Consider the following 27,069-nt stretch of genomic DNA (forward strand, 5'->3'; position numbering starts at 1 on the left):
TGATTTACGTACAATTGATACAGTAACGGTGTCTTTACCATGATGACAGTTATCTTTCTTGAGAGCTTCATTTCTGGCACCAGTTGTTTTTATTGGGCTAGAGAAAAACATAGCACTCTTAACACAATAAAGTATTTCTACTACATCACTAAGTAACTGAGACAACACTTACTTACTCACTTTATTGTGTGCAGTCATTTCTTGTAGCCTGAGGGTAATAGGATTGGTCTCATTAATGCCATCAACCACAAAAACTCCAAGACAAGACTCAGCAATCTGTTAACAATGAAACAAGAGTAAAACCTGTTTCACTGCTTGAAGTTTCTTAGTTTACTAGAGTGGTATATCCCCAGTATATGGAACAGTTAATTGTTTGGTATTTTAGTAGCTTTTCAGTAAACCTGCATTCACTGATGTTTACTGAGAGTTTAAAACTTAGTAAAACAATTATGTTCCATATACTTAAAGTTACTGACTTTTTACTATCAGTATAACTGGGCACAACTACAGTAAAGCAGCTTAACAAATTAGTAAACTAAGAACCTTCAAGCAGTGTTTGTACATGTGTGTGTGTGTGTGCTTGTGGGTGTGCGTGTGTGTGCGTGTGTGTGCTTGTGGGTGTGTGTGTGTGTGCTCGTGTCGGTAGGTAAAATTTGGAAGATGATCTCTATGACCTATTGACACTTTATGCAACAAAGTCACCAGCTAACTTGAATGTGACCAACCAAATACCACCTGTTTAATAAGGTCAATGTGTTCATATATTATCTGGAAACCATAAAGGTGCTAACTTTTCATATTTCCTTAGTAATTAAACAACATTAGATAGACAACAACTCATATTATGGCAAATACCAAAGCCAACATTCGTAGTATGGCTACATTAGGCAGGTCACTTTGTTCATAAATGATATAATTGGTAGCCATTGCATGGTGTGAGCATTCCTACACATTGCAATACACAAAATGGGCATGACTCCATGTATAATTGTGATCAGTGGATGTGGCTCACAAATAAAGCTGGGACGAGGCTATGATGAGTGCTAATACACTTCTACATCATCCAACAAAATAATACATTTTACATGTAATCTGGTCCAAGTTAAACTCAAATATTGTACAAGTACAGATGACCCGACCTGGTTTCAACCCTGGCATGGACCCACATAAACATAGCAGTCACCGCAAACTTGAATACACACACACACACACACACACTGTACAACACAGTGGTTACTACTTATAGTGCTTTAATAGTGTTAATAGCCTGTGGTTAATTAACGTGATTAGCCACAGAGTTTTAGCTATGGTATGGAATGTAACTTAGGTTGGATATACAAAGTTAAAGATAATGGCAGAGTACAAAAAAATCAGACTGTAATGGTGTGCGCTATATTAGGGTGTTTCGGGTACAAATGCACATGGCCATATTTATACTAAGTTGTTTGGTAATAATCTAATTCAAAACAGCCAACCTGTGAAAAAGAGTGTGGCTTCCAAAATATAGGCTTGTAACAAATTTGCTGACACTACAATATCATTGCAGCCATTTCTTGGCCAGCACCTTTGATATCACATCTTATTTTATACTAGCCTATTATTGGAAGGTTGCTCTCTTTCACAGCTTTGGATCAAAAAGAAATTGGCTATGCTTTAAATCTACTGGGGCATCTAGTACACTGAGTTAAGCATGCAAGAGCTATTCTTCAAACAACATAGCTAGCTATATATGCTACCAGTGTACTGTTGTTAAGTCATGGTATAAGTGTTATGGCATGTAGCTCTTGACTGATTTTCAGTCTCAGTATTGCCATATGTCATCTGACAGGAAGTGCAATGTAGTATTTTATGGTATCGCAGAATGTCCTCCAAACACATCTAAACCTGCTAGATCACAATCTGATCTTAACAACATCCTCTTAGCTGTATCCAATATCGAAAGCTCAGCAATTAAAGATTTACACCGACTAGGGAAATTCAAACCAAGTCAGCAACACCCAAGACCACTTTTAGTACAGTTTCTCCGTGCACTAGATGCTCAAGCTGTCCTGTATGATAGAAGTAAGCTTTCTCCTCCTATACTTGCAAAGCCTGATATGACCCCTGAAGAGAGAAACACTGAGTCTTTACTACTTAAAGAAAGATGGAAGCTTATCCAACAAGGCTATTCTCACAAATCTATCAAAATTCACATTTATTTCAATAATCAGTCACATGGCATAGTCACCAATTCAAAGTTCAATCAACTCAGCCAGCTTGTTCCTCTTTCCTCTGACACTACAAGTACAAGTACAGCTCAACCTGAGCCATCTCAAACTATGGACACTACTTCCACTGATTCCCAATGACTAAATTCTGTTTAAAGAAATTATTGTCCTGATGATTTTACCCCTACAGAATCAATCCCTAGTCACAACACTATAGGCATAAACTGTGGTAGTTCACCTGTAAAATCTACCAGTAGTCCAAATGAAAATTTGCTACAACAATCTTGCAATTATTAACTTCTGCAGCGTAACAAATAAGCATGCTGAACTAGAAGCATTCTTAGTTCTACATAGTATATGTTTCTTAGTTGGTACAGAATCACATTTGCATCAAGAAATTACAAATTCAGAAGTATTCCCAAAAGACTATCATGCTACAGGAAAGACCGAAACAGTCATGGTGGAGGAGTGTTCATATTAGTTGACAAAAATGTTCCATCTATTCAAGTGTTAATGGATTCTCCATGTGAAGTAGTGTGGGAACAAGTACATGTACAGAACCATTCTAATTTTAGGGTCCTTCTACTGTCCTCCTCATTATCCAATATCAATTTGGGAAGAACTATTTGAATGTATACAACAAATTCAACAAATGTTTCTTGATGCAATACCCATTCTTGGGGGTGATTTTAACTCCACAGGAATCGATTGGTTTTCTGGTTGTCTAACTGAATCTTATTTGTCAGCAGTATTTAGAGAATCATTAATTTTGCTATCCCAAGACTTTTTATTAGAGCAAATAGTTACTGAGCCTACTAAAGAAGGACATATTTTAGACCTATGCTTTATATCACATCCTAGCTATGTTTGCCAATCTAGAGTTATAATTTGTGTGATTAGATGAAGTAAAGAGAACTCACATGTTTTAAACTATAAGGTTTTGTGGTCAAACTATTTACATAAACTACTGGTATGTGACTCAGTGTGACAAAACCAGTCTAACTTACATACAGCCTTTCTAATTGGCATGACTAGACACAACATAATGAAAAGGTAAACTTTAGTTAGCCTTACAATAAAATGTGGCAAAGTTTCAAGTAGATTCATTAAAGATATGAGAAGTTATGAGTCTTAAAACTTAGATATCTGGAAAAGCTATTAGACTGCAGCTGTTTTGTCAGACTAGGTCACATTATGTAGATTTGTGGAATTTGCACAACTGTCATGATGTAATAACTCAAGAAGGAAGCATTTGCAAAGTTGGCTACTTGTGGGGTTCAGTTTAAAACAATTATATGTTTGCAATGTGGGAGTGCAGTATAATTAACACAACTGTGAAACAGCTATTTTACTTTACAGTGTGACTTGTAGCTGAATTTCTACAGGGTGAATTGTTTGTAGTGGAACTCTCTACAAAGTGACTTAGTTTGTAGCTGATCATGAACTCTCTATATACAGGAGGACTTTTTGTAGCTGAACTCTCTACAGGGTGAATTGTGTGTAGATAACTGAACTCTCCACAGGTGACATGTTGTATATATCTTAACTCTTGACTTCTAACTTTCTACAGGATAACTTGTTGTATATACATACTGTGTGCTGCTGAACTCTCTACGGGGTGAATTGTTTGTAGATAAACTCTCCACAAGGAAGAGAGTTCATGCGATCACTTTATACAGTATGGTTGACTAATAATAGTCACAGTGAATTGAAAATTCCTTTGGGTGACATGTTGCAGCTTAACTCTTGACTTGTTTGTAGCTGAACTCTCTAAAAGGTAACTTGCTGTATTATGTAGCCGAACTCTCTACAAAATGACTTCTAAAGTAGCTAAATTCTCTGCAGAGTGACTTCTGATGTAGCTGAACTCTGTACAGGGTGACGTGTTGTAGCTGAACTCTTGAACTTGTAGCTGAACTCTGTATTGGGTGACTACACTCTCTACAGGGTGAATTGCTATAGCTAAACTTTCTGCAGAGTGACTCAAATGTAGCTGAACTCTCTACAGGTGACATGTGTAAGCTGAACTCTTGACTTGTTTGTAGCTAACTGTCTTATCGATGACAACAGGCTGAATTGTTTGTAGATGAATCTCTACTGGGCGAATTGTTTGTAACTGAACTGTCTACACAGTGACTTGTAGCAGAATTCTCTACAAGGTGACTTGTTTGTAACTACACTCTCTACAGAGTGAAAAACTTTAGTAGTAGTGATTTTGCAGACTAAAATAAGTGAGCGAAAGCTGAATGGAAAATTTCAATTGAATTTTTCACAGGAAGTTCTAGCTACTGTACCATGAAATTCACCACCTAAACTGTAAGCTGTACATAGACTAGTAAGCATATCAAATTAGTTCTTAAATCAACAAGTATAGTCATGGTATGCAAACAAGAATTTTAACAAGTCATTAGGTCTAAGTCTTTGAAATTAGGTTAGGTAATCCTAAGGCTGCAGCACATGTTGCTGTCAGACCTTCAGTGCTGGTCACTGTAAAGTGCTAATAATAATAATAATAATAATAAAACCTGCTGAAAATTTTGAAGGAACTCCCTGGTAAGCATCCCGTGGCACCATTTCTTAAATCTGCCATACTTGGTTCAGCTCACCTGTTAAGGAGGGTTCTGGCGCTCCCAGAGATCAAGTAAATCTCCAGCAACAGAACTTTATTGATTCAGTAACAACTGTAATGTACCAGTAATTATATACTGTGGTTTTAAATGAAAATAATAATAATAATAAACAATAACAAACTGCATTCTATAACATACATTTAAAAAAATGAAAATATATGCCAGTAAATCAAATTGACACAAACATTGTATAGTTAAGCATTAACAACTGTTTAGATATGTAGTTACTCCAATGATTTGCATAATAGCTCATATATGGTCATGGTCACCGTCATGTCTGCCATTATTTTGTATTGCACTCTGACTTGATGCATGATCACCGGGGCTGTAAGATTTTAAACACATACATATGTAACTAGGTAAAATACTCAGCACAAACCATTACAAAATTTAATAAGCTAGCTACATGTACATGCAAAACATGTCAATCTTAAAACTGTTAATGTAACAGTAACATCAATAGTTGCATCAAAAAAAAAGATGAGAATATAGTAATGGAGCAACAACTTCAACAAAATAATGTGATGTGGGATATTATACATTAATGTCTGTACTATATTTAGCTCACTATAGTTAGTTATTTTAATAATTGTTGATGCTGAATTAAAAGAGTATTGCAAGAAAATAAACTATGTAGCTATAGTATATCAGATAAAATAAAATAACAGATACTTTTGTTGCAAATTTGATTGCATAGGAAAGGGTTGATTCAGAATAACGCGTAGGCCTGAGTCAAATATGCTCAAAATTTTGCCCAAAATGCTTTCAGGTATTTCCCAAAATTTTCACCCATTATGCTCTTACAGTATTCCTATTATACTTGCATTGTGCTCCTAAATTAGCAACATTTGTTACAATTATCATGGAACATGTTTTAACCAGTGAATGCTCTATTAGAGTATTTCACTACAAAGTGGCTGTTCTATTAGAGAGTATCTAAGGAGTTATGTACAATACATTTGAATGCTCTATTGCAGTTTACAGTTTTCCTTGACCGCTCTGTTTGGGAGTACCGATATATTTTCATGGAATTAAGCTCCATACTTTGAAATATCTACTTAATATGCCAGCCATTATGCTGGCATAGCACTCCAGCTTATTTATTATGGTCTTCCATGTTGTGATTGTGTGTGCCTGAGGACACACCACACTTTCAGTTACTGTATGTATGTATGCATTATTTTCATCATCACTGATGGTTATCTCTACTGGAATATTTGACGCAGGCCTAATAATGTGTATTACAGTGTTTATGTTAGCAAAAACAATACATTTCTAATTCATTAAAGTAAATCCTTACAATAGCTTAGTCTTCTCTTTATTGCATCTCATGATGATTAGCAACACAGCTACTATTACTATAATTCCTATCACTCCTCCTATTGCTGCTCCAACAATTGTTCCAACTGGTGGGTCATCACTACTTGATGACTGGTTGATCACAACACAGTCCCTTGACTCAAATGACTCAAGCATTGATGGACAACTTGGATCAACATGTAGGGTCACTTGGTCCACAGTTATTGATGTTTCAGATTTTACCCAGTGATCTATTCCATTGACAATATCCTCAGCATTGGTATTTGATAGCACTTTAGCTCTATACACAACTGTCTCCTTAAAGTCTCCAACTGATTCTCGACAACTAAATGCTGCATTAACAATGTTGAATTCACAGAAACATTTCTGCTTAATGTTTTCCATTACAAATAATTTAATGTCAAGCAGTTTCCTTTTTTGATTATCTCCCTATCAAAACATGTACAATCATGGCTATTACACCAATCAGGTACACTTACTGTCCATCCAACACAACCTTCAATAAGGTCGAGTCGTAATTGAAATAAGGCTGCAAGAAAAATACATGTAACATTAAAGATGGCACCACAACAATTAAGCAAATCCTACATGTGGTTGCAGTAACAGTTTCGCTGGTAATTACAAGTCCACTGATGACAAAAGTTATGATGTAGATTGAGTATTTCCACACTAGAGAGAAGGTTAGTCAGATTAGCAGAAGTGCCTGTGCTGTTGATAGATGAATTTAATTTCTACAAACCACTTCCTTTCACCCAAAGTCTGGATTGCTTTTATATTAAAAATTAAAACTATTAATTTTGTTGGTGCCACATTTGTCTAACATTGACTCATATACACATGCATGTCTAGTCTCCCGTAGCCAGACTGCTTTTTTTTCTTTTTCATTTGGTCAGTTGTGGCCGGGATTTATTCTATGCGCGCTTACTACAATCAATACAAACATTACAAAATTGTAGCGTGCCTGTTCGTCACTGAATGGTCGGAATCCTATCTTTTCAATTACCTAGTCAATGGCAGACTTAATGTCCATTCAAGCATACTTCGAGAATACATTGAAACGCATGTGTAGAATTAATCCCGGCCACAACCGGGATTTTGAGAACAAGTGCGGGTATTCGATCTGGACCAGACCCTTTTTCCCCCGACCAAATGAAAAAGAATAAAAAAGTGGTCTGGCCATGCGAGACTAGGTAAAACCATGGTTTCTATGTTGTTATTGATATTAACACTTTATAGTGACCAGCACTGAAGTTGTGAATGATGTGAGCAGCAACATTAGCTGCTGCACTATAGACTAGCTACATACAAAGGATGTGAGTACAGCAAGTGTTCCCAATGAACATTTTTGGCATGAGATTGTGCTGATTGGAACACTTCACTAACGTATGATTTATCTTGCTCTTGTCTGTGTATGTGTGCAGTACTGTATAAATATTATCATTCATTTTATTTTTACACACCTGTTGTCATGAGATACATTAGTACTTGTAATGTACATTACCTGCAAATTTTAAATACATTCCTCCAGGATGACCATAGGCATGGTGGTCATCAAAACCATAAAGTATTGTGGCTAAACAAGGACTTGGATTGCTATGGAACACTTCAATCACACCTTCTTGAATATTTAAATGGACACTATAAGCTTCAATAACATCATTGACCATAATTGGTACCCATTGGTGTGTGTCTAGTGACCTGTTCACTCCTCCTGATATCATGTAGATCATGTCAGGTTGATAACACTGTGCTAACACTATGATGCTAATATAGTGTGTGAAATCTGCAGCTGATTGACCTTGAAGCGTAGATGACTTAAATCTGTTATTATACTGATTTGTAGCTGGTACTAGTGTCATCATTGGATCACCATTAATGTTATCATCATCTTGTCCATGACTGAACTGAACAACTAGTAGCCTTTTGTCTGAATGCACAGAACAGTATTCTCTGTTTAATACAGTATAGGTAACAGAATCTCCTTCATTTACATTATAAGACACTCTTGTATTGCTACAGTAAATATCAACAACAGTGGAGTTGTATGCTGCCACTACTTTAATAGTATATGACCTTCTGGTGGCTAATGGTGCAGTATAATACACTCTACCCCATAATGTGGTGGGTGGAACTTGTTCTATTAGGTGATCACAATAATCAACATTTACTGGTACATTACCACACTGATGACCACTCAACACAGATACTGGTTTATCAGTAACAATTTTAGTTCCGGTCAAATCATCAACTGATCCAATCAACACAGTTTGAAGCCTGTTGATGACAAAAGAGTACTGCATACCAGCAGTGAGATCAACTGTAGAGTCACTAACACTAATGGTGACTGGTTGTGTGACTGTCAACTTCATCATTGTGTTATCCTTTGTACCAACTACTAAAATAGAGCTATTATGTGTTTTATTAAAAAGTGTGTTTCTTGGTACAGATATCCCATAATACACACATCCACCATCACATACATTTGTAGCAGCTAGACCAAGAAATGTGTCACCACTATTAGAAAAGAAGCTTTGGCCAATGACAGTTACTTTATCACTACTGGTCATCAGGTGAATTCCCTTATCTCGATCATCATGTGATGATGTTGTCAAAGCAGTAGGAAGATTAACACTTATCTGCTCGCTACTAGTGATGGTACCATTAGTATAGTATTCTTCTCCTGGAGCTTCAATTGAATAGTACACTGATTGTGATTCAGGTGTAATTACTAGGATGGATATTTCTTCTGGTGATGTCATTGACTTAGTGTTGAAAAACCCAAAGTAATAATCATGAGTACCAGAACCTACAGTATGCATAATGTAAGCACCATAAGGCATTGTATGTACTGTAGCTTTGAAAATTTATCTAGCTACTGTTTGCATACACACAAGCAATAAGATGGCTACTGTAGCAGGATCCCCCTGGGCCAAAATGTAGGGAACCTGCCAAAATGTTAAAGCAAGAACATCATTACAGAAGCTCCAATATTGAATTATCAAAACTCTATTATTGGTCTGTCTTTCTAACCACAGCCACAAGGCTAGACAAACAGTGAAGAAATCAGGCCTGTAATATTAAGTATAGCCAAGTTGTGCTTGGCTGAACACATCAGTTAGTCAGTAAATAAAAATAATTTCATGATTTTATATATAGGAATTCACTTAGGTTAGGCATTAAGCATGTTATGGCTTACCCCAAACTGCCACTTCATGAATAAAAGTTGATTCCTACCATACTGCACTACCATGTTGTATGATCCCATCTATAATTTTATGTCAACACCACAGAAATGTAATTATAAGTTGAATTTATTAACCTATTGTAACCTAGCTATCCAGTGAATTCTCTAACTAGTCCTTACACCAGCTAATTTCCTAAATGTGACCTAACTAGCTAATTCCTTATACGTACTTGCTAATTCCCTATAACCAAATGTGCATAGTGAATCAGTTATCTTGTCAGTCACCAGTGAACTTGACCTAGTTATATTCATACTTCTGCAGATTCCCTTACTCACATCAATGAATCCCTTAATCTAGTAAATCTCTTGAAGTTGATACTTTAACAATTCTGAAATCTGGTGACAAGCCAGCAATTCACTGCATATACTCATCTAACTTATGTTACAGTACTATAGAGAAATGTATTCAGTGTGTAATTCATTATTAGAATTAAAATCATACACAACTTTTAATAAACTAAAAGGATTTTAATAAGTTTTTTGACATGGCTTCAAGTGCATAGACAATTTGCTTTCTGCTTTACCAGTTAGGCACTTGAGGGTGAACACTGAAGGCAAAGCCTGTGCAAGGTACTTTGCTGTAAAATATATTACATAGCTAGCTATAGGTCTATTAATTATATGATATGAGCATTAAATTATTATTATTACACTATCTATTACTAGGACCAGGTCACATACAACCAAGTACATACACCAACGTGATAACCCCTGGTGAGGCTATGCATGACTAGGTGGTGAAGGTACAATCAAAACAATTATGATTTCAAATCAACTCAATATGACACAATAGTTATGATGAATAGATAGGTATACATCAACATCCTCTGTATACAATACACCAATAATATTGTTGCTATGTATGGTTAGCTAGATGTCTGCTAGCACACCATATTATTGTTATGTCCTAATATGTGTGAATCATTTTAGACCTTGTACCTATACTCTATTGAATAACAGGAAAATTTTCTCTTCAGTTATACTGAAACCAATGTATGTCAATAAACTTATAATTCCTAAAGTGTACATTATATATAGGGATATTACCTACTTTAAAAGTGTCTGTAATAGTTAACATCTATATGTTTAATTTTATTAAAGTATTTAGTGATGAAGTAGCAATACCTATCAGTGATAGCTGGTTTATAATAATGTGGATAGGATATCCTCAAATATCATAATTTTTCTCTTACCTTGAAACACATTTTATTACGTCACAATGTTTTGTGGGTATGCATGAAATGTGCAAATTACAAAAGGTAGAGAGTTTCTCCAGAGATATACATAGATTCCTTTATGTGTGTAACAGTGTAACTGAAAGGAGGAGCCCCTTCTGTAGTTCATGTGGAGAGTTATAGTTCAAGCTGCATTTGTTACCAGTACTTTTGTATGGGATTTACAATAGTTATTCAATGTCAAAAATTCTTGAGCATGCCACTAATCTTATTAAATTGATCATTTTTTGTTCAAATAATAATACGTACATATCCTCTATTGACTTAGCTGCATAATAGCTTTGGTCATGTCAAATGAAATGATAACTTGTGGGTAATTGACATCAAAATTACAGGAGAATTAAGAAACCTTTTACCCTCAACATGCTAGTTACTACAGCTACCACTTCTCTCCGGATAGAGACTGATTTCATATTTATTTGGGCTGAGAAATGAAGTTGTTTTATCTATTCCACCATGTAGGAACAATATCATATTTGTTGTTACGTCATTTAGCAAACTTGAAGATGTAGAGCTGATAACTGAGAAGCTGCATGAAGAAGGAACAGTCCATTATACCAGAATGCTGATATATTACGAGACAAATGACCACTGTGCAAATTAACAGCGTCTGATCCACACTTTTGAATTGAGAACTGTCAAGCCAAGATCACCCTATATATAATATAGTTTGACATTTTTGTCATTTGCTAAACAGATGTGCTACCCTCATTAATTTTGTTGGTGAAAGTAAATGTTGCTTGTGATTGAAGGAAGTAACACCAGTTTAACAGTACAATGCATGGCTGTATAATATGCATAGCTACTCACTGTATTGCAGCTGTAACGAACATAGCACAATCAAACTCATGATGATCACCTGTGTAAGAGATAGTCATAATTAGCAGCTAGCTACGTGCGTACTGTATCTACTTTATGCTATCTTATAGCTATAGTCCAGGCCACTAGACCCGGAACTATAATGTTTATTGTGTAGCTACTGAATGTATAGCTAGCTATTGCATGTGTGCAAGAATCATCAGTCGCAAGATGATTCATCATAGCCGGTAGCTATACGATAAAAATAATAGGCCTGGCTAAAACTTTTGAACGCTAGCTAGCTACATACTGGGGTATGGCTATATAACACTAACCGAGGAAATGCTCGATCCTGGAGTAGAAGCCATCACCGTCGCAATCCCAGACAAAATAATCACGACACGCCAACGGCAGCGGGTGTTCTTGAATACAGTACCGGTACTATAGGGCCATCATGCATTATTATACTCCTTGTTTTCCGTCACCGCCCGCACACTGTTAAAAAGCCTGAGTGCATTTCATACCAAAATTGTATGCATAGCATACTGAGTTGCTACACTAGAAGGTATGAAACAGATCTGCATGCATTACATACTAAAAACGTTAGCATATCACACTAACATATTGGTATGAAATAACATACCCTGTGAGCATACCATGACGCCATAGTTCAGAGATATGCGCCTCTTATATGGAGCGTTTATGAATAGGCGCATACAAAAGCACTGGATGCGAGATGGGTTTGGGAGCTTGTTAGAAACTCTCGAGGGAAAGAGGTTGAAGGATCATGACGAGTCGAGTAAACTGAAGCACAGAGTGAGTTCTTAGTATTTGATAAGCAACGGTTTCAGGAAACCATAGATTACAATTATAACTCCCGTGACAACTGTCAAGTGTGGGTTAAATAAACTCTGGTTCGGTTCTAAGCCTTGTTCCAAGCTCCTTTATATGTTGTGTAACTGTTAGAGTTGATAATGAATACCATCTGTCTCATACCCAGACCCAGCTGGGCCATTTTCAGTCAACCAGCTTTGGCATCCAATGAAAGTTTGGCTGAATCTTAGTCAATCGAATTTAAATTTGATCCGTGTTGACTAACTTCATGCATGCATCTACAATGAAACTGCATTGCTTTGGTCACTCCAAATAAATTCTCTGTTCCAGTCCACTGCCTGCATCCGTGTCACTAATAATATTATAATTCTTTCGTTTTTTCTTGCATACTGAACAGTTTCAATTTTATAATGTGTCAGTGTGCATTGAGTCTCTACAAATTTACATTTTGTTCTACCTGCAACTTAATTTTATGCTGGCTATGCTCAGGAAAAGCTACCAATTTTATAATGGAAATGGACTGCTCGCTTGCATAAATGTATGCCCAGTGGAGGACGGGAAACAGAGTCTTTATTTAGAGTGGCCTTGTGTTTGGAGCAGTCATGCACTTTTGTAATATAATTACATCTTAGCAATGGTGCAACTAGCCATTCAGCCCTTGGTAGCCACTGAAGTACTGCAGGTGAGTGTTAATGATGCACCGGTTTCTGTCTAGTTACAGTAGTGGGTAACAGTATGCAATCTTTTAAAACTGCATGTTGGCTATTTGCTACATTAATATAACTTGCTATTCTGCTCTACGGCTTTTATTATACAAACAGGAGCTAGCTGGAGTTGGCTATAATAATTATTTACATATGCCTATAGGTAGACCCATTTAGATGCTAATAATGGTCCAGCCATTTAGTCAAACAAAATCAGTCCGGCTAGACCAGTTTGATATCCAAATTTAGTCCGGCTAATTACCTATATTCAAAACGCTTGATTAACCAGATTGTTTTTCATGTAATAGAACTATGGACCAGTAACCTCAAAAGCAAGTCATGCAAATCAGCAGATGTATACAGATATAGTTATTGTTTATGGGTTCATATATAGTGGTCTTGAAATTTTAGATTAATCCTAAGATACACTATCCATGCTCAATTAACGTTCTCACAACTAAGCAAGTGCAAGGTTGTACTGTCACCTAATGATATAACTCACTGATAAACTTTGTCAATGGCCTACCTTAACTACATTAATATAGATTTCAATGATAGCTGTGACTAGGGTATGTGTGCACGGTAGTATCAGGTGGAGGAGACTGTTCACACAGTGATATGGGTAACCATTTTAAATGATATTAAATCGGAATATGCTAGATAATATTGTACAGTGTGTATGTGTGTGTGTAGGTGAGACTTCGGGTGCCTACACCTTCACTTGTGGGATATGGTACAGCCTCCTGCAGGGTTACTAGTCCTAGGATTTGCCTGCACTGACTCCTGTGCTTGTTCACTGGGTAGGCACGACCATACTAGCATGACAGCTGAAGGCTTTGCTTTTTGTTTGCTTTTGTGTGTGTCCAGGGTTAGTTCTAGAAATGTTGCTCACCTGGTTTCAAGTTCTGAAATACAGGGAATAGTTGCTTTGCTTATTTAGGTGTATATTTTCATGTATGGTTAGCTACTGTTTGACACACGTATGCATGACGACTGCTCTGTTGAAATGAATGATTGTTATTTTAGAGTAGCTATGCATATGTTGATTTTATCTGAATAATATGGTTCAGCGGTATCGACTTTACCTGATTAAATGGTTACAGACCCAAGGTATATTCAGCTGCAGTATCCTTGGAGAATGACTGTCGAGATTTCAGTTTAGATGGTGTCTCTGTGATCACATCGGTGAACTCATCCAGGAGACTGGAGGCATACAAGTCCTCATAGTTTCTACTTATGGAAATAAACTATCAAAAGTTAGTTTATATGTAAATAAACTTGTTTATATTATATTATATTGGTATAGAGAGTAAATTGAAGACAAAAGAGGAACTCTAGATCTGTAAAGACAGTTAGAATGCCTGTAGACTTTGACAATGGTATTGTCAATAGTCAGGTAACTAAGAACTTTATAGCAGTCACAATGCATTTCTACTTCTATTGCTTCATCAGGTGACAACGTTCTTAGGGTGGAAAATAAGAACAGATTGCATGGAGCTGTATGCAAATGTTGGAGTGGGTACAAATAAAGTTTTTTCTTACCTCATGACATGTTATACTTTTCCTATAGTAATATAACTGCTGTGCTGACGTCATACCCACAGGAATAAGCGCCTCTTATCTGGAACATTTATGCCGGAATAGGCACTTGCAAGAGCGTCAGCATCAGGGTCTGGGGGAGAAATACTCGAAGGAGTGAGGCTTAGAGACTGAAGGATCATGAAGAAACGAGTTGACTAAATTGCACGCGGACTGGTATAGTAACAGGGTGAGTTTTTAGTATTCGATATCCGCATAGAGAAAGTCTATGGTAAAACCGAGGGTCACAAGTGGGATTAATAACCTATACACAAACAAAGATTCTAAGCCTTGTCTTTAATACAGGCCTTCATCTAGGAAATGGCTCAAGGTGGGGGGGAGATAACCATGAGTGGGCAATAATTAAAGATCCACGTGTTCATCCCTATGCACACTCCACCTAGGATGTATCTTACACTCTCAGGTGCATTGTCGTGTGCCTGAGGATGACCATGCCACTCCAGAAATTTAGGCTTTCTTAAATTGCCTCTGGTGCATTCTTGAGTATCTCAGAGTGAAGAAAATTTTGTAGTTTTGTTTCAAATTGCTTATGGTGCATTTTCAATTACCTGAGAATAACATGCCATTTTTAGACTCAAATTACTTGTGGTTCATTCTCAGGTACATGAGAATGCAAAGCCACTCCAGGACATTTTTGCATTTTAAACTCTCATAGGTGGCTTCTTGTGCATTCTCGTACCACATGTCCGCCATGAAATTTTTGTATTTTAGACTCTCGGATTGCTTCTGATGCATTGTTAACAATTTAATGGGGTGAGAGTTTGTCAAGGGATGGCGGCAATGAAGTCCTGGTTTATATGTTGTGTGTTAAACTGTTTAGGGTGGTTATAAAGATTTTTTTAAAATAGGTGTTTGCTAACATTGGTTCCTACAAGGCGAAGTCTGCAAATATACATGGAAACAGTAGAGACAGTTAGAAGGAAGAGACTGGTAAGTTGTTTGAATTTGAATTGATTGCTGCAATAAAAATTTAGATCTGGGACAAAATTTGTTCCAGCTGGGTCATTTTCAGTCAAACCAAATTTGATACTACTTGATTGTTAAGGGAGGGCTGTGATGTGTTGCGTAGATGGCTGTTTTTAAGCAGAGAAGCAGGTAACATTCGCAATATAAATGGGAAATCAGCCTGGGGGCACATCACAGTGAAATATCCCATTTCTCTTGCATGATTATATAGCACTGGTTTCTTTCTTGCACTGTCACCTTACGTAACTACTGTCACTGAAGTTTATATCTCTGTTCAAATTGTGTCATGTTGTGCCTGACTGTAGTGTCATGCATACATAGCAGTTTAGCAAGTAGCTACAACAAATCTTTAATAGTATATCATCCACTCATGCATTCACTATGCTTGTCACTATGTCAGTACTGCATGAACTAAGGTGTGAATCATATGGGGAGGGTTGGAGATTAGTACAAAGGCTTTTTTGGGAAAGAGGGGGCATTTTTGTCAATTTAAAAACCTTTCATCAATGCATCTAAAATCGCAAATTCACAAACGTTATCTTCCGCGAATGATTCCCATTATACAGTATTATTTCCATGCATGGTTAACCGCTATTTAACACTTAGACTCTATTTAGGCTGTTTTGGGTGGGTAATAAATCTCATATACTCCACCTTGTTTTCTAATATACTCCACGCCTTTAAGCACAATATGACATATGCTCAAAATCAGATTTGTCCAATCGCTATGCGTTGTTCACATGCAGTGATTTAACGAGCGCGATTATTTAGTCACGTGAGGACGCATAGTTACCATGGCGCTAGTATTATCGTAAGAAAACCAGCCGCTTTTGCCGAGCCTACAGCAGAAACAGCCGTGGATGAGGTAAGTGGTCTGAGTGTAATGTGAAATAGAGTCTAAAGCAGTTATACGGGCACAATGTGGACTCTATGAAATTTATAAACCCTCAGGCCCTTAGTAGCGCCCTCGCTTCGCTCGTGCGCTACAGCCCGGGCCTTCGGGTTTATAAATTTCATAGACTCCACATTGTGCCCGTATAACTATTATTCATACTAGCACTTAGCATGACAAATGTTTTGTTGAAAAGTATGACTGCTCTATTAGAGTAGCTATTTGAATATTTTGATGGTAAAATTATTTTTAGAAACTGTGGAAACACTCATTAAACATTTTTTGTGTGTATTATGTGGTGTTGTTGTGCATGCAGAGTGAAAGCTATCTCATTTGATAGGAGCTGACACTGGATCATCGTCAACCAGTTGAAACAGTGATATAGGGCTCAAACGAATATTCTATTATTCGAATATTCGGAGAATATTCGTTTCAAAGGAAATACGTAACATCAGTGTGTAAATACTTGGAATTCTTGATCCTACATAAGCATATCTATGACATAAATGATCAAATCATGTTGATTCTGAATTGTATTAAAGAGACATCTTGTACAACAGGATTATTGATATCTCGTCCATATACCAATGCTGAAAAAGAATATTCGAATATTCGGTAGTTGTGAATAAAGAATATTCGAATAGTAAAAACCACTATTTGTTTGAGCCCTACAGTGATACAAAAGATGTATTTTGTTATTGTATAACTTTGTATGAACTGTACTGTTTGCAATATTATTTCAGTATGGAGATAACAATAGAATACATAGCTTTCGGTTTTGGTATCTTGTTGAGGCAAAGTTTCCCCGACCTGTGGTCAGTGTTTTTATGGATGTACCTTGGACCATACGGGCTTTATGTATGATGCTGGCAACTGGCCCAACTAATGTGTACTCAACATACAGCAACTCTGTACACAGGTCTAAGTGAGGGATATTCTCTGAATCCCTTTCATCAACCATACGAAACTAAAAACTGTTTTCTCAAGGTGTTCAGTCATATTATCAATGTGCTGTGTTGTGTGTAGCACTCATGAACTTTTTGGTTGTGTACACATACTGTGCAGATAACCACACAAACACAAATACATTGTCCACGAAAGTTAACTATATATGTTAAAATTGTGAAAATGAAATAAATGTATTGCAGAGGTTTTGCAGTACACATTCCTTAGACATGTATGCACTGACTAGTGGATTGAGGATTCTACATTGATTTTTAAAAGTACAAAGCGAGAAGTTTTACTGGGATATGCTAAAAAGCCATTGTAACAAGTGGCTATCTCTAGCAAATATGTATAATATTGAGGGTTGACATGTAGCTATGAATTTTGTAATGTATTGTGGGTTTTGGTATGTACATTCACCCACAATGTCTGCGCACATATTATATGAACATTCCCTGCAAAACCTCTAACGTGCATGTTATTTCCTACCAACACAACTGGAAGATGAAACACAAATAAAATCTGCACTATACATAATTCCTCCCATGTTTGGTAATAAGCTGATCGTTTACCGGAGTAGTATATATTCATTGGTGCGAATTTGCTGGATATGCACAAGCAAGTGCATCAGTAGCACTAGAAGTGCTACTGATGGATGTAGTGCCACCAAAACGTACTAGGTTGATGCCATTTATAAATGCCTTTGAGTATGTTCAGTAGACAGACACTATACAGTATCTAATCAATGTAATATGGGTCCAGCAGGTCTGAATTGTTTATGATGTACAGTAGCTATGATAGGTGAAATTTGTATGTGAAGTAACATTGTTGGTTATGATAAAAGTGCATCCTAATAATTTGTGTCATAATTACTTTGTAGTGTCACTTGTTCTCAGCAGTGTTACAGTGGATGGAGTCCCTCAAAATGACATTAAAATAATTGTGGTCACTTAGGAATTCTTAACTAGCTGAACGAATGCCTTTCTTTGGTACCTAGCATGTATTCATGCAAGGAGAGTGAGAAAACTTATAGCAAAATGCATGCGAGTTAGTTGCAATGCAATAGACATGAAATTTACTTTTGTCATTGCTTTCTGGGAATGGTTTTCTTTGTACACATGAAGAATAGAGGGAAAACACTATATTATGACAGATTTGCTGGTAAATAGATTGAAATTAAATTTCTTGCTGTTACATTCCAACTCCAACACTATTCATCATAAAAGGCTGAAGCTTTGGTTGTCCACTGTTTACCATGGATATACTGAATTGTACTGGGCGTATTATTCGTGGACTTTGGCTATCCACAAAATTTTCATCCTTTAAATTAACAATTATACCCTTATATCATTTAAGGTTTAAACCTGCGTACTGTGATGCACATGGGATCAACTGAGCAAATCATCATTTGTGTACATTTCTTGAACTACATTTTACTGACCATATACCTACAAATTTTCAATGCGGATTAAGAAATGTCAGAATTTTGGTGGTTATATTTTTGAAGATCACTCCTTCACTCAGGTTACCTATTGTATTTTACCAGCCCTGATACTTCAATTAAAAACATGCATGCCATGTGTTCGCAAATTGCCCAAATTGGAATAGAATGTTCACAAAATACAATTAGAATTTCTTAGCATAGATTAGACTAAATGTAAACTCACACAGTCTATTCATTAATTTAAGAGTTATGAACTGTTTTATTTCTGTTTAGGATAATTCTTTGAGTATCAGTTTAATGGAGTATCAGTTTAACATCTTGATTTCTACAAAAAGGACAAACAAAGATAAATACATTTATCCAGCCCTGTCCTTATGTGGGATGATCAATAACATTCATGTTATTGATAATACCGTAATTTGCTTTTTTATTACTTTATATACCACTTTAACGTGGGTGTTCAAAGGCACCGCTCAGTGTTTAACTCGCATATTGCCCAGGAAATATCAAGATATCGCCTGGGCAATATCATGGGAAAGCGGTTTGCCAATGACTTTGATACCAAAGAACCAATGCGCTTTGACTTGTTATATTGAGCAACATAGAGCTTTGTATTGTGGAACTCATATTTGTATTGGTTACTAAGCTTAGTATATTTGCTAAGATAGACTAGTTGGTTGTTACTAAAGGATAATGAAGGTACAAAATAATAGTTTGGGCGATCGAGGATGTGTATTTCTACCCACCACATATCAGCCTTTGAACAGACCACGGAAAAGCAAAGCTACTACTACTGCTTTGAAACAGGTCAGTAACTTACAGTCCTAAGTACTTAACTTAATATAATAACTTACTTACTGTCCCAATATCAAAGTTAGTTGGCTAAACTTAGTACAAAAATGATAACAATATAAACTCCATCCCACAATCACAAGTTTTCTAACAATTAGTTTCTTGTTTTAGCCTTCTATGCCAACAACTTTTGGAGTTATATCCCTACAAAGTAGCAACAACAGAAAGATTGATTTTCCCAATACAGCAAGTATTGGGAAAATAAATTACAGGTGCTTACAAAAACTGCTGTAACTTACAAACACAATGCAGTACAGAGTTGCAACTTGCACTATTGTGTTCACCATGAATAGGGGAGTCTACTACTGGGTAAGTTTTTCCTTCTATCACTTTTCTTCACTATGTACAGGTCAAAATCAGTGAAGAAAGATCGATCACGTATGACTGCTTCGACGTGACGTAAACAAATACTCATAACTCACACATCCTTTAGTCTACTGCAACGACACAAAGACTTTCGAACTCCTCTTGAGTAGGTGAATAAGATGATGTCCAGGCTTTTATCATTGGACCCTCTTTTCACAAAAAACAAAGTATTTAAATTTTTTACAAAAATATTTTTCAAATTACACTAATATTTTACCCATTGTAATCAATGGCTAATACTGAAAATTTAGGCTTGCGCCATTATGTCAGGTTTTTGCAGATCAGATCACATATGAAAAATTGTATTACTACAATATTTAATCTATATCTTTAAGAAAAATAGATAAAGCTAGACTCATAAACTAAGTCATGGACTTGGTCTGGCATAGCCTTGGCTTGAAACAGATTGTAAGCAATAAAATGAAACTTGTGCATTGGTATCAACTGGGCGTGATCAATGGCCCCAAAGTAGAAAATCAGAACAATAATATTATCTTGATAATGAAAATGTGTTTTTCCAAGACACCCATAACAGGTTCCCAATTAGTTTCTTGCTCAAGAAACAACAAAACTAAAATGGCATAACAAACTGGCCAGGCTGATGCTCTAGCCATCTGGCTATGCCCACACACAAAGACACACAGACACAAAGCAAAGCAAAAACAAAGTCTTTGGGCATGATCGGCACTTGTGTGCTACTTAGGTGCTAGGAGTCAGCACAGACAAGGGCAGGACTAGTAACCTGCAGGAGGCTGTACCATATCTCACAGGTGAAGGTTTCGGCAACCAAAGTCAGAAGTGGACCTTTAACTGCTGTGTGAGGTATGGACAGTAGGAATTTTTCCCCAGTTAATACCATGCAGGTGTTATAACTGGGTGGGCTACTTCCCCAGTTGACACCAGGCCACCAAATTCCCATTTACACAACTGGATAGACTGGAGCAATGTAAGTAAACTTTCTTGAGACAACAAGAAGATGAATTTGGCTTAACCAAGAATCAAACTTGGAACCTTTTGATTACCAAGCCAATTCTTTAGCCACTTGGCTATGCTACACACATGCCAACTAACAAAACAGTGTGAGACATTGACAGTAGGATGTACAATAGGACTGACATGTAGTATATCAGGATTGCTACCGTGTCACTACTGTTGTCCCTGGACACACCCTGGTGACCTGTATTAATTAGAACTGAGACATATGCCAAAAGATGCATATTGAGTGATCCACTATTGTGTAAATGAGTTGAACACACTGTACTGATAGCACTGTGGCTTCACATATATGCCTTCTCACCCACTGGAATTATCTATACTCACCCATTGGTTTCTTAGATAATGTAGTAGAATTTAAAACCCTGACTGTAGTAGGATTTATATTTCTATGATCTCTACTCAAATGTACATCCTTATACTTGAATCATTTATACGTAGTTGTCATAATTACTGCAGGGCCAGAGCTCATGGTCTGGCTGGTCTGGACCGCTTTTCAGCTACTTGACTTTTGGAAAAAATCAAGATGCTACTCTTTTTAATAGAGCAGTCATCACAATGAACTCTAGTCATCGTGATACTCTAATAGAGGATTCAGTACAATATATCCACTGCGCTAATTACGCTGCTTGGCCTGAGCCATTATAGCTATGTTAGCTTTCTTGTGCTTTTCAAACTTTATTACTGTACTGGCATTGGGCTAATTGATCGTACATGTCTTGCATTATCATATGTGACCGGATCTGCAAAAACCCAAAACAATAGTGCAATTCTAATATTTACAGTATAAAGCATTGAAAAAATGGGTGAAATATTTGCATATTACCGAAAAAAAATCCATAGTTTTTTAATGCTTATTTCTTAGTGAAGGAAGGTACTAACAATAAAAAACTGGATATTGTATTATTTGCCTACTCAAGAGGAGTTGGAAATCTTTGTTTCGTAGCAGTAGATGCAAGTTATGAGCGTTTATTTACGTCACGTCAAAGTGATCGTACACGATTGATTTTTCTTCACAAAGTTCACCTTTGTATGCAGTGAAGAAAGGTGATAAAAGGACAAAATTACCCAGTGAATGATTCCCCTATCCATGGTGAACACGATGGTGAAAATGTCAGCCCAGTGCGTTAATTCGCTCATAAGTTACAACAGTTGTAATAAGTGCCTGTAATTTATTTTCCCTATAGTTGCTGTACAAATCAATTTTTCTGTTGTTGATATTTTGTAGAGCTGTAACTCCGAAAGTTATTGGCATGTGAGGCCAAAACTTTTTCAGAGGGTATGCTTGGCTAAGTAGATTATAAGAATTTAATAAACAGGAACTAGAAAATGCACTATTGTGTCAGATTTTCGCAGATCCAGTCACATATACACAACAAGCACCAAGGCCTACAAGCAATTTACTATCAAACCATTCTATTAGCAGTCCATCTCCTGGTAGTAGGTGACTTCTTGTCTACAACAGAGCACAATTGATTGAACTATCCATGGCACATGTACTCCAATATGTTGGTGCAATACATTGCGAATGGTACATACCCAGAGATCAAAGCCGTACTGTGCTATGGCCGCTCCAGATATGGAAGTATAAAAGTAATAGAACAGCGCACATATTATATGGTTATTAATATGCAAAAGGTTTCTTCTTAATTGAATTAAAAGTGTTTCTGTGAAAAAAGTAGGGCCATAGCTGTAGCCAGTTATGATTATGAATACTGAAGAGTACAGTTATAACTGATATATTCAGGGAGGTTACAAATCACAAAATAAGAATTATATTATAGTTACCTAAAAATGTTTCCAGAGATTGAGATTCTATAGTATCAATGAGTAGGTTATTCCAATCACAGGTAGATCTGGGGTAGTAGCTGAATTTATTAGTGATTTGTTCTAGTAAAAGGTATCTCAAAATGGAGAGAGTGGGTTTGGAACCACGTGGTAGCGAGTAAGCCAGGTTGGGATCCAGCTATAAGTAGTACCATTAGGCCACTTCAACTAAATCTTTGTTTCTCGGGCGAAATTCAGCCAAATAAAGGTCGGTAAAATAAAAATAGGCTATTTTGCTAGCTGAAGAGTGATATTGCGAGTCAAGCGGTGGCTAAGCTACATTACGGTTGCTGTATCACTTGTGAGTAGGCAGCTATATGTTGAGATATTTAGTGTTACTTACTTTTTAAGAGCTTAAAGATAAATTTGCAACTCTTTCGTGGCGTTATCACTCTTTGCAAGGTGATCACGTGATTAACATAATTATTTTATGCTAAAAAATATAGGGTCGGTCGGGCCCGAGAAACAAAAGATTTAGTTGAAGTGGCCTTATCTTAGTTTGGTCAGTAAAGCAAATTTCTTCCAAATCTCAAATAACTAAACTTTCACAATTTATTGTATCATGAATAATACAACCTACTGGAGGACGTGAAATTGAATTTACAGGTTTTTACAATTGATTTTGTCCCATTTGCAATAGAGTTTGTCACTTTTGCAGAATTCTCTTTTGCTATTGATTTTATCATCCTTAACAAGATTGGCAGCTGCAGTAAACACGAAAACAAGATTATAGCAAGTGCTTGACAATCTTGTTAAAGCACAACTGTTGTAAACAACTCTTTAATTCTTCTTACAGCTTCTTTAACAGCTTTGCAATTTTTGCTTAACCATTGATGATGGGTGTGGTCACTCGCCAACAAACTAATTAACTTGAAGGCCTTTGCGTATCTAGTGTCTCAAGTGGTATTCTCTATGGTAAAATGATCCACCTTGTGATAAGCGGCTAGTTTACTGCAGACGATGCAATTATGATGAATTCTTGTGCAAAAGTGACAAAATGTAATGTAAAAGCGATGAATTCAATCACACATATACATGCTTCACACATGAAATATCACATCAGATCAATAAAAGTGTTCGTGACCCCCTGACCACTCAAAATCTCCGGGCCCTGACCCTGTACTGTCATTACAAAACGTGGGTTGGCTTGGCTGTATATGAAACTGTTTTGTTGCTGGCTTGGTGTAGCAGAAACACACAACCTTGGACCTTACAATTAGGATAATTCACTAGTTTTTCACTTTAATCCATAAAAGTTTCAGAAGAATCCGTAAACATGTATTATCACAGGACACCATTATGTCTAACCTTATGTCATATGTAATAGCCCTGACAATCTATAAGAAACATTGGAAGTCATGTGAAAATAATAGATGTGATTCAGACTTCCGGATGTATGAATTTTTGTAACTTGACTTCGGAGACTGTGTAAAGAAACAGTGAAGGATGGAAGCAAGAGTTCATAATATTATGAACTCTTGATAGATGCTTGTCAGTATTATATATAAACATATAAACAAAGATTATCCAGCACTATATTTTGAAGAAAAGTCAGTGACTAAGTATGCTTTAGTCGCCAAAAAGATTTTGGTCAAATGTGAAATTTGTCCCACCAGCCCGAATTAAGCTACAATACTCCTCAGACAATAATATTATGGGTATATTATAGTGTTTAAAGACATACTTGTTCAGTGGCCAATTTGCAGTGGTGGTTTTCGAGATGCTAATAGAGCACCCCATGTTTTATACATCCATAGTGATCTAAGTTCTGTAAAACATCATGGCTATTGACGGACGTGAGTTTAAATGTAATGGCTTTCTGTAAATATGTGTTTCCAGATTCTTCTGAAACCTCTATATAAAATGGTGATCAAGAAGGAAAAATATTGATGATCACAGTTCATTGCTCCAGTTGAAAGTGCATCACCCATCATCAACTGGCAGTGTGGAAGTGACTACCAATAGCAGAGTGACCTCAATCTGATGATGCAAACTTCAACATGAGTACTGTATATTTACCTGGAATAAAAGCAGCATAGTAGCGGTAGTCCGCCACAAACTTGGCAGCGAGTGATTGTCTGGTAGCTCAGGTAGCTAGCCGACTCAGTTTATTTTATGCGTAGGCGCCTCAAGTGATGGTGAAGTGACTCTACATTGACAAGGAATCGTATAGTAGATAAGATTTCACATACTTGGAATCACAACTAACCTTGCTGTACTCACATGATTCGATGTTCCATCCCGTGTTCTATTTAATTGTCACCATCCCTATAGTAACACTCACGTGAGGATGCTATCGACAGCTGCAATTTGTTAGCAACCGTTTGGACATACGACGTTGAGTCGAATATTCACAAACGGAGGTTGTTGAGTAGGGCTGTACTTAAAGTTGTCGGAGCTGGTGGTGCATGGTGTAGGCCGGTGTTGGACTGAGCTGCCGCAACTGGGTTGAACCATACCAGACTATTCGGTTTGTTTCATTATACTGATAATAATTTCTTGCTTGACTAAACTTTTTAGCAGGCGGCTACATACTGCAGTCGACCATGAACTGTACGAAGGCGCTCCGCAGGCTCCTGTGCCGGCGGCTCAGGGGGCCGGTTCAATTAACTGCCATTCTCTCAGTTCCGGCGGCCGGGGTTTACATACTAGCACTGATAACAGGTTGGTAACTATGTTATACTTGCAGTGGCTTTTAGTTTTTATATAGGTATGCTGACAGAAAAGTGTTGACAGAAGTGACAGGTCAGGATGAAGTGACACCAGGTACGGACAATACAAAGGTGTTAGCTATCATGTCACATATCATATCCTTTCTAGCAAACAGCAATTAGTTCTAGGGACATGGATTGAAATACTGCTATATAGTCGGGATGGCCAGACCACCAAACGTGGTAAGATTATGGAATGCTATGATTTATCAATCATTTTTTCTTCCCAGAACACCGATTTGTAAATGTATAAGACCAGTCTTATGCTATTAAGACACAACTGATTCAATAACAACAGGTATTATACCGTACAATTCTTACATTAAAATTCATAATCTATAATAATTGACAGAATTAGCTATACATTGCTTCTGAAAGAGATTTCAATCATGCATGGTAAGTACATTATTTCTTGGCTTCATCTGTTCACAATGCATACCATAATGCCATAGAAACAACTGCAGAAATAGAAGATAGTGATAGCCGTATGCAGTTCCCATGGATGTCATTCATCTTAGATGTTCAGATATGCAGTGTCGAAACCTAGAACAATAAATGTAATTAGCAATATTTTGAAATATGTATTTGTAATTGTAAATGGATGTTAATCATACCAAAAAAAAACAGTCTGCATTACATACAATGGCTAGAATGGTTATGGTAATGCATTATGGATGTAGATCATACTGGGAATACAGTGTGCATTACGTACTATGGGTAGAATGGTCAGTAATGCACACAACAAATGGAATGCTCGGTGTGAGGAAGCATATCATCTGCAGTTTGGTGTGATATGCAACCAACTGTTTTAACAGTCGCATCAATTGTTAGGTAGCTAGCCGCACCAAAATTTTAAATACATCACGTGAATGCACTAGCTATTTTATGATAGAAGGAGGCACAGAGTGACCACGGTAAATGCATTAGCTGTGCTGCCTGTGCATATGAACATAGTAGAAGGGTGGAAGTCCCTCCACTCTTGTTCAACATGTACAGGTGTCAGTCCTGGCAGCCTTCAAGATCGAGATACTCTACTGATAGAACAGTCAGAGACTGAAATAACAAGGCTAGCTAGTGTATCAAATAATCACCTCTCGCCTGCATCACTTTTTGTTTCATTGGGTGACGGGGAACAAGCAATGATGGCCTAGTGATCACAGTGCCGACTGCGTTATGAGGACGAGGTTTCAGGGGCCGGTGTAGGTACCATGTAGACAGCTTTTTCTCCCACGGCGCTTATCGATTGAAAATTATCAGGCGCTTATACCTTTTTGGAAGTAGGCATTCCAGTATCCGAGATTTTTTAATAAAAAAATTCTCCGTATATTCCCCAATAGAACCCTGGCACAAAATGACAACTCATGTTTAACTTGGGATTGCTCCGTCGTCCGAGCTCCAATGAGGGTGAAAATCGCTGTGGGGTTTTTCCACACGCTGATCATCATGAAAATCTTAGTTTTATCGTGCGCGTTACATATAAGTAAGTTTTGTGTTGTTTTGTA

General features: G+C 36.9%; 1 protein-coding gene and 3 long non-coding RNA genes across 8 annotated transcripts; 2 read left to right on the forward strand and 2 right to left on the reverse strand.

The window, feature by feature from the left end:
* Positions 1-4,915: 4,915 nt before the first annotated feature.
* Positions 4,916-11,954, reverse strand: LOC136254742 (uncharacterized). 2 transcript variants are annotated; one of them, XM_066047485.1, is made up of 7 exons: positions 11,770-11,954; positions 11,447-11,495; positions 7,659-8,963; positions 6,746-6,826; positions 6,637-6,686; positions 6,138-6,586; positions 4,916-5,162 (listed from the first exon to the last, which is right to left on the reverse strand). In XM_066047485.1, the coding sequence occupies exons 1-7, from the start codon at positions 11,800-11,802 to the stop codon at positions 5,087-5,089; spliced, it is 2,043 nt and encodes a 680-aa protein (XP_065903557.1). In that variant the 5' UTR covers positions 11,803-11,954; the 3' UTR covers positions 4,916-5,086. The 2 variants fall into 2 exon arrangements, with proteins under 2 accessions (XP_065903557.1, XP_065903558.1); XM_066047486.1 differs by lacking the exon at positions 6,746-6,826 and having other exon boundaries at positions 11,770-11,946.
* A 162-nt stretch (positions 11,955-12,116) lies between these two features.
* Positions 12,117-17,193, forward strand: LOC136254723 (uncharacterized). Of its 2 annotated transcripts, XR_010700706.1 has the most exons (8): positions 12,117-12,250; positions 14,076-14,228; positions 14,279-14,368; positions 14,425-14,487; positions 14,543-14,740; positions 15,420-15,501; positions 15,546-15,666; positions 16,770-17,193. It is a non-coding gene; the product is annotated as an uncharacterized lncRNA (long non-coding RNA). The 2 variants fall into 2 exon arrangements; XR_010700705.1 differs by lacking the exon at positions 15,546-15,666.
* A 1,802-nt stretch (positions 17,194-18,995) lies between these two features.
* LOC136254722 (uncharacterized) lies at positions 18,996-25,218 on the reverse strand. Its single transcript, XR_010700704.1, has 3 exons — positions 25,066-25,218; positions 24,876-25,005; positions 18,996-19,143 (listed from the first exon to the last, which is right to left on the reverse strand). It is a non-coding gene; the product is annotated as an uncharacterized lncRNA (long non-coding RNA).
* LOC136254720 (uncharacterized) lies at positions 22,317-26,210 on the forward strand. 3 transcript variants are annotated; one of them, XR_010700702.1, is made up of 7 exons: positions 22,321-25,326; positions 25,377-25,520; positions 25,567-25,622; positions 25,677-25,750; positions 25,798-25,865; positions 25,920-25,963; positions 26,020-26,210. It is a non-coding gene; the product is annotated as an uncharacterized lncRNA (long non-coding RNA). The 3 variants fall into 3 exon arrangements; XR_010700703.1 differs by having other exon boundaries at positions 25,380-25,520; XR_010700701.1 differs by having other exon boundaries at positions 22,317-25,520.
* Positions 26,211-27,069: the final 859 nt, after the last annotated feature.

The sequence above is a fragment of the Dysidea avara genome, chromosome 4 (assembly GCF_963678975.1).
Source record: "Dysidea avara chromosome 4, odDysAvar1.4, whole genome shotgun sequence".
In the NCBI taxonomy this organism is placed as follows: domain Eukaryota; kingdom Metazoa; phylum Porifera; class Demospongiae; order Dictyoceratida; family Dysideidae; genus Dysidea; species Dysidea avara.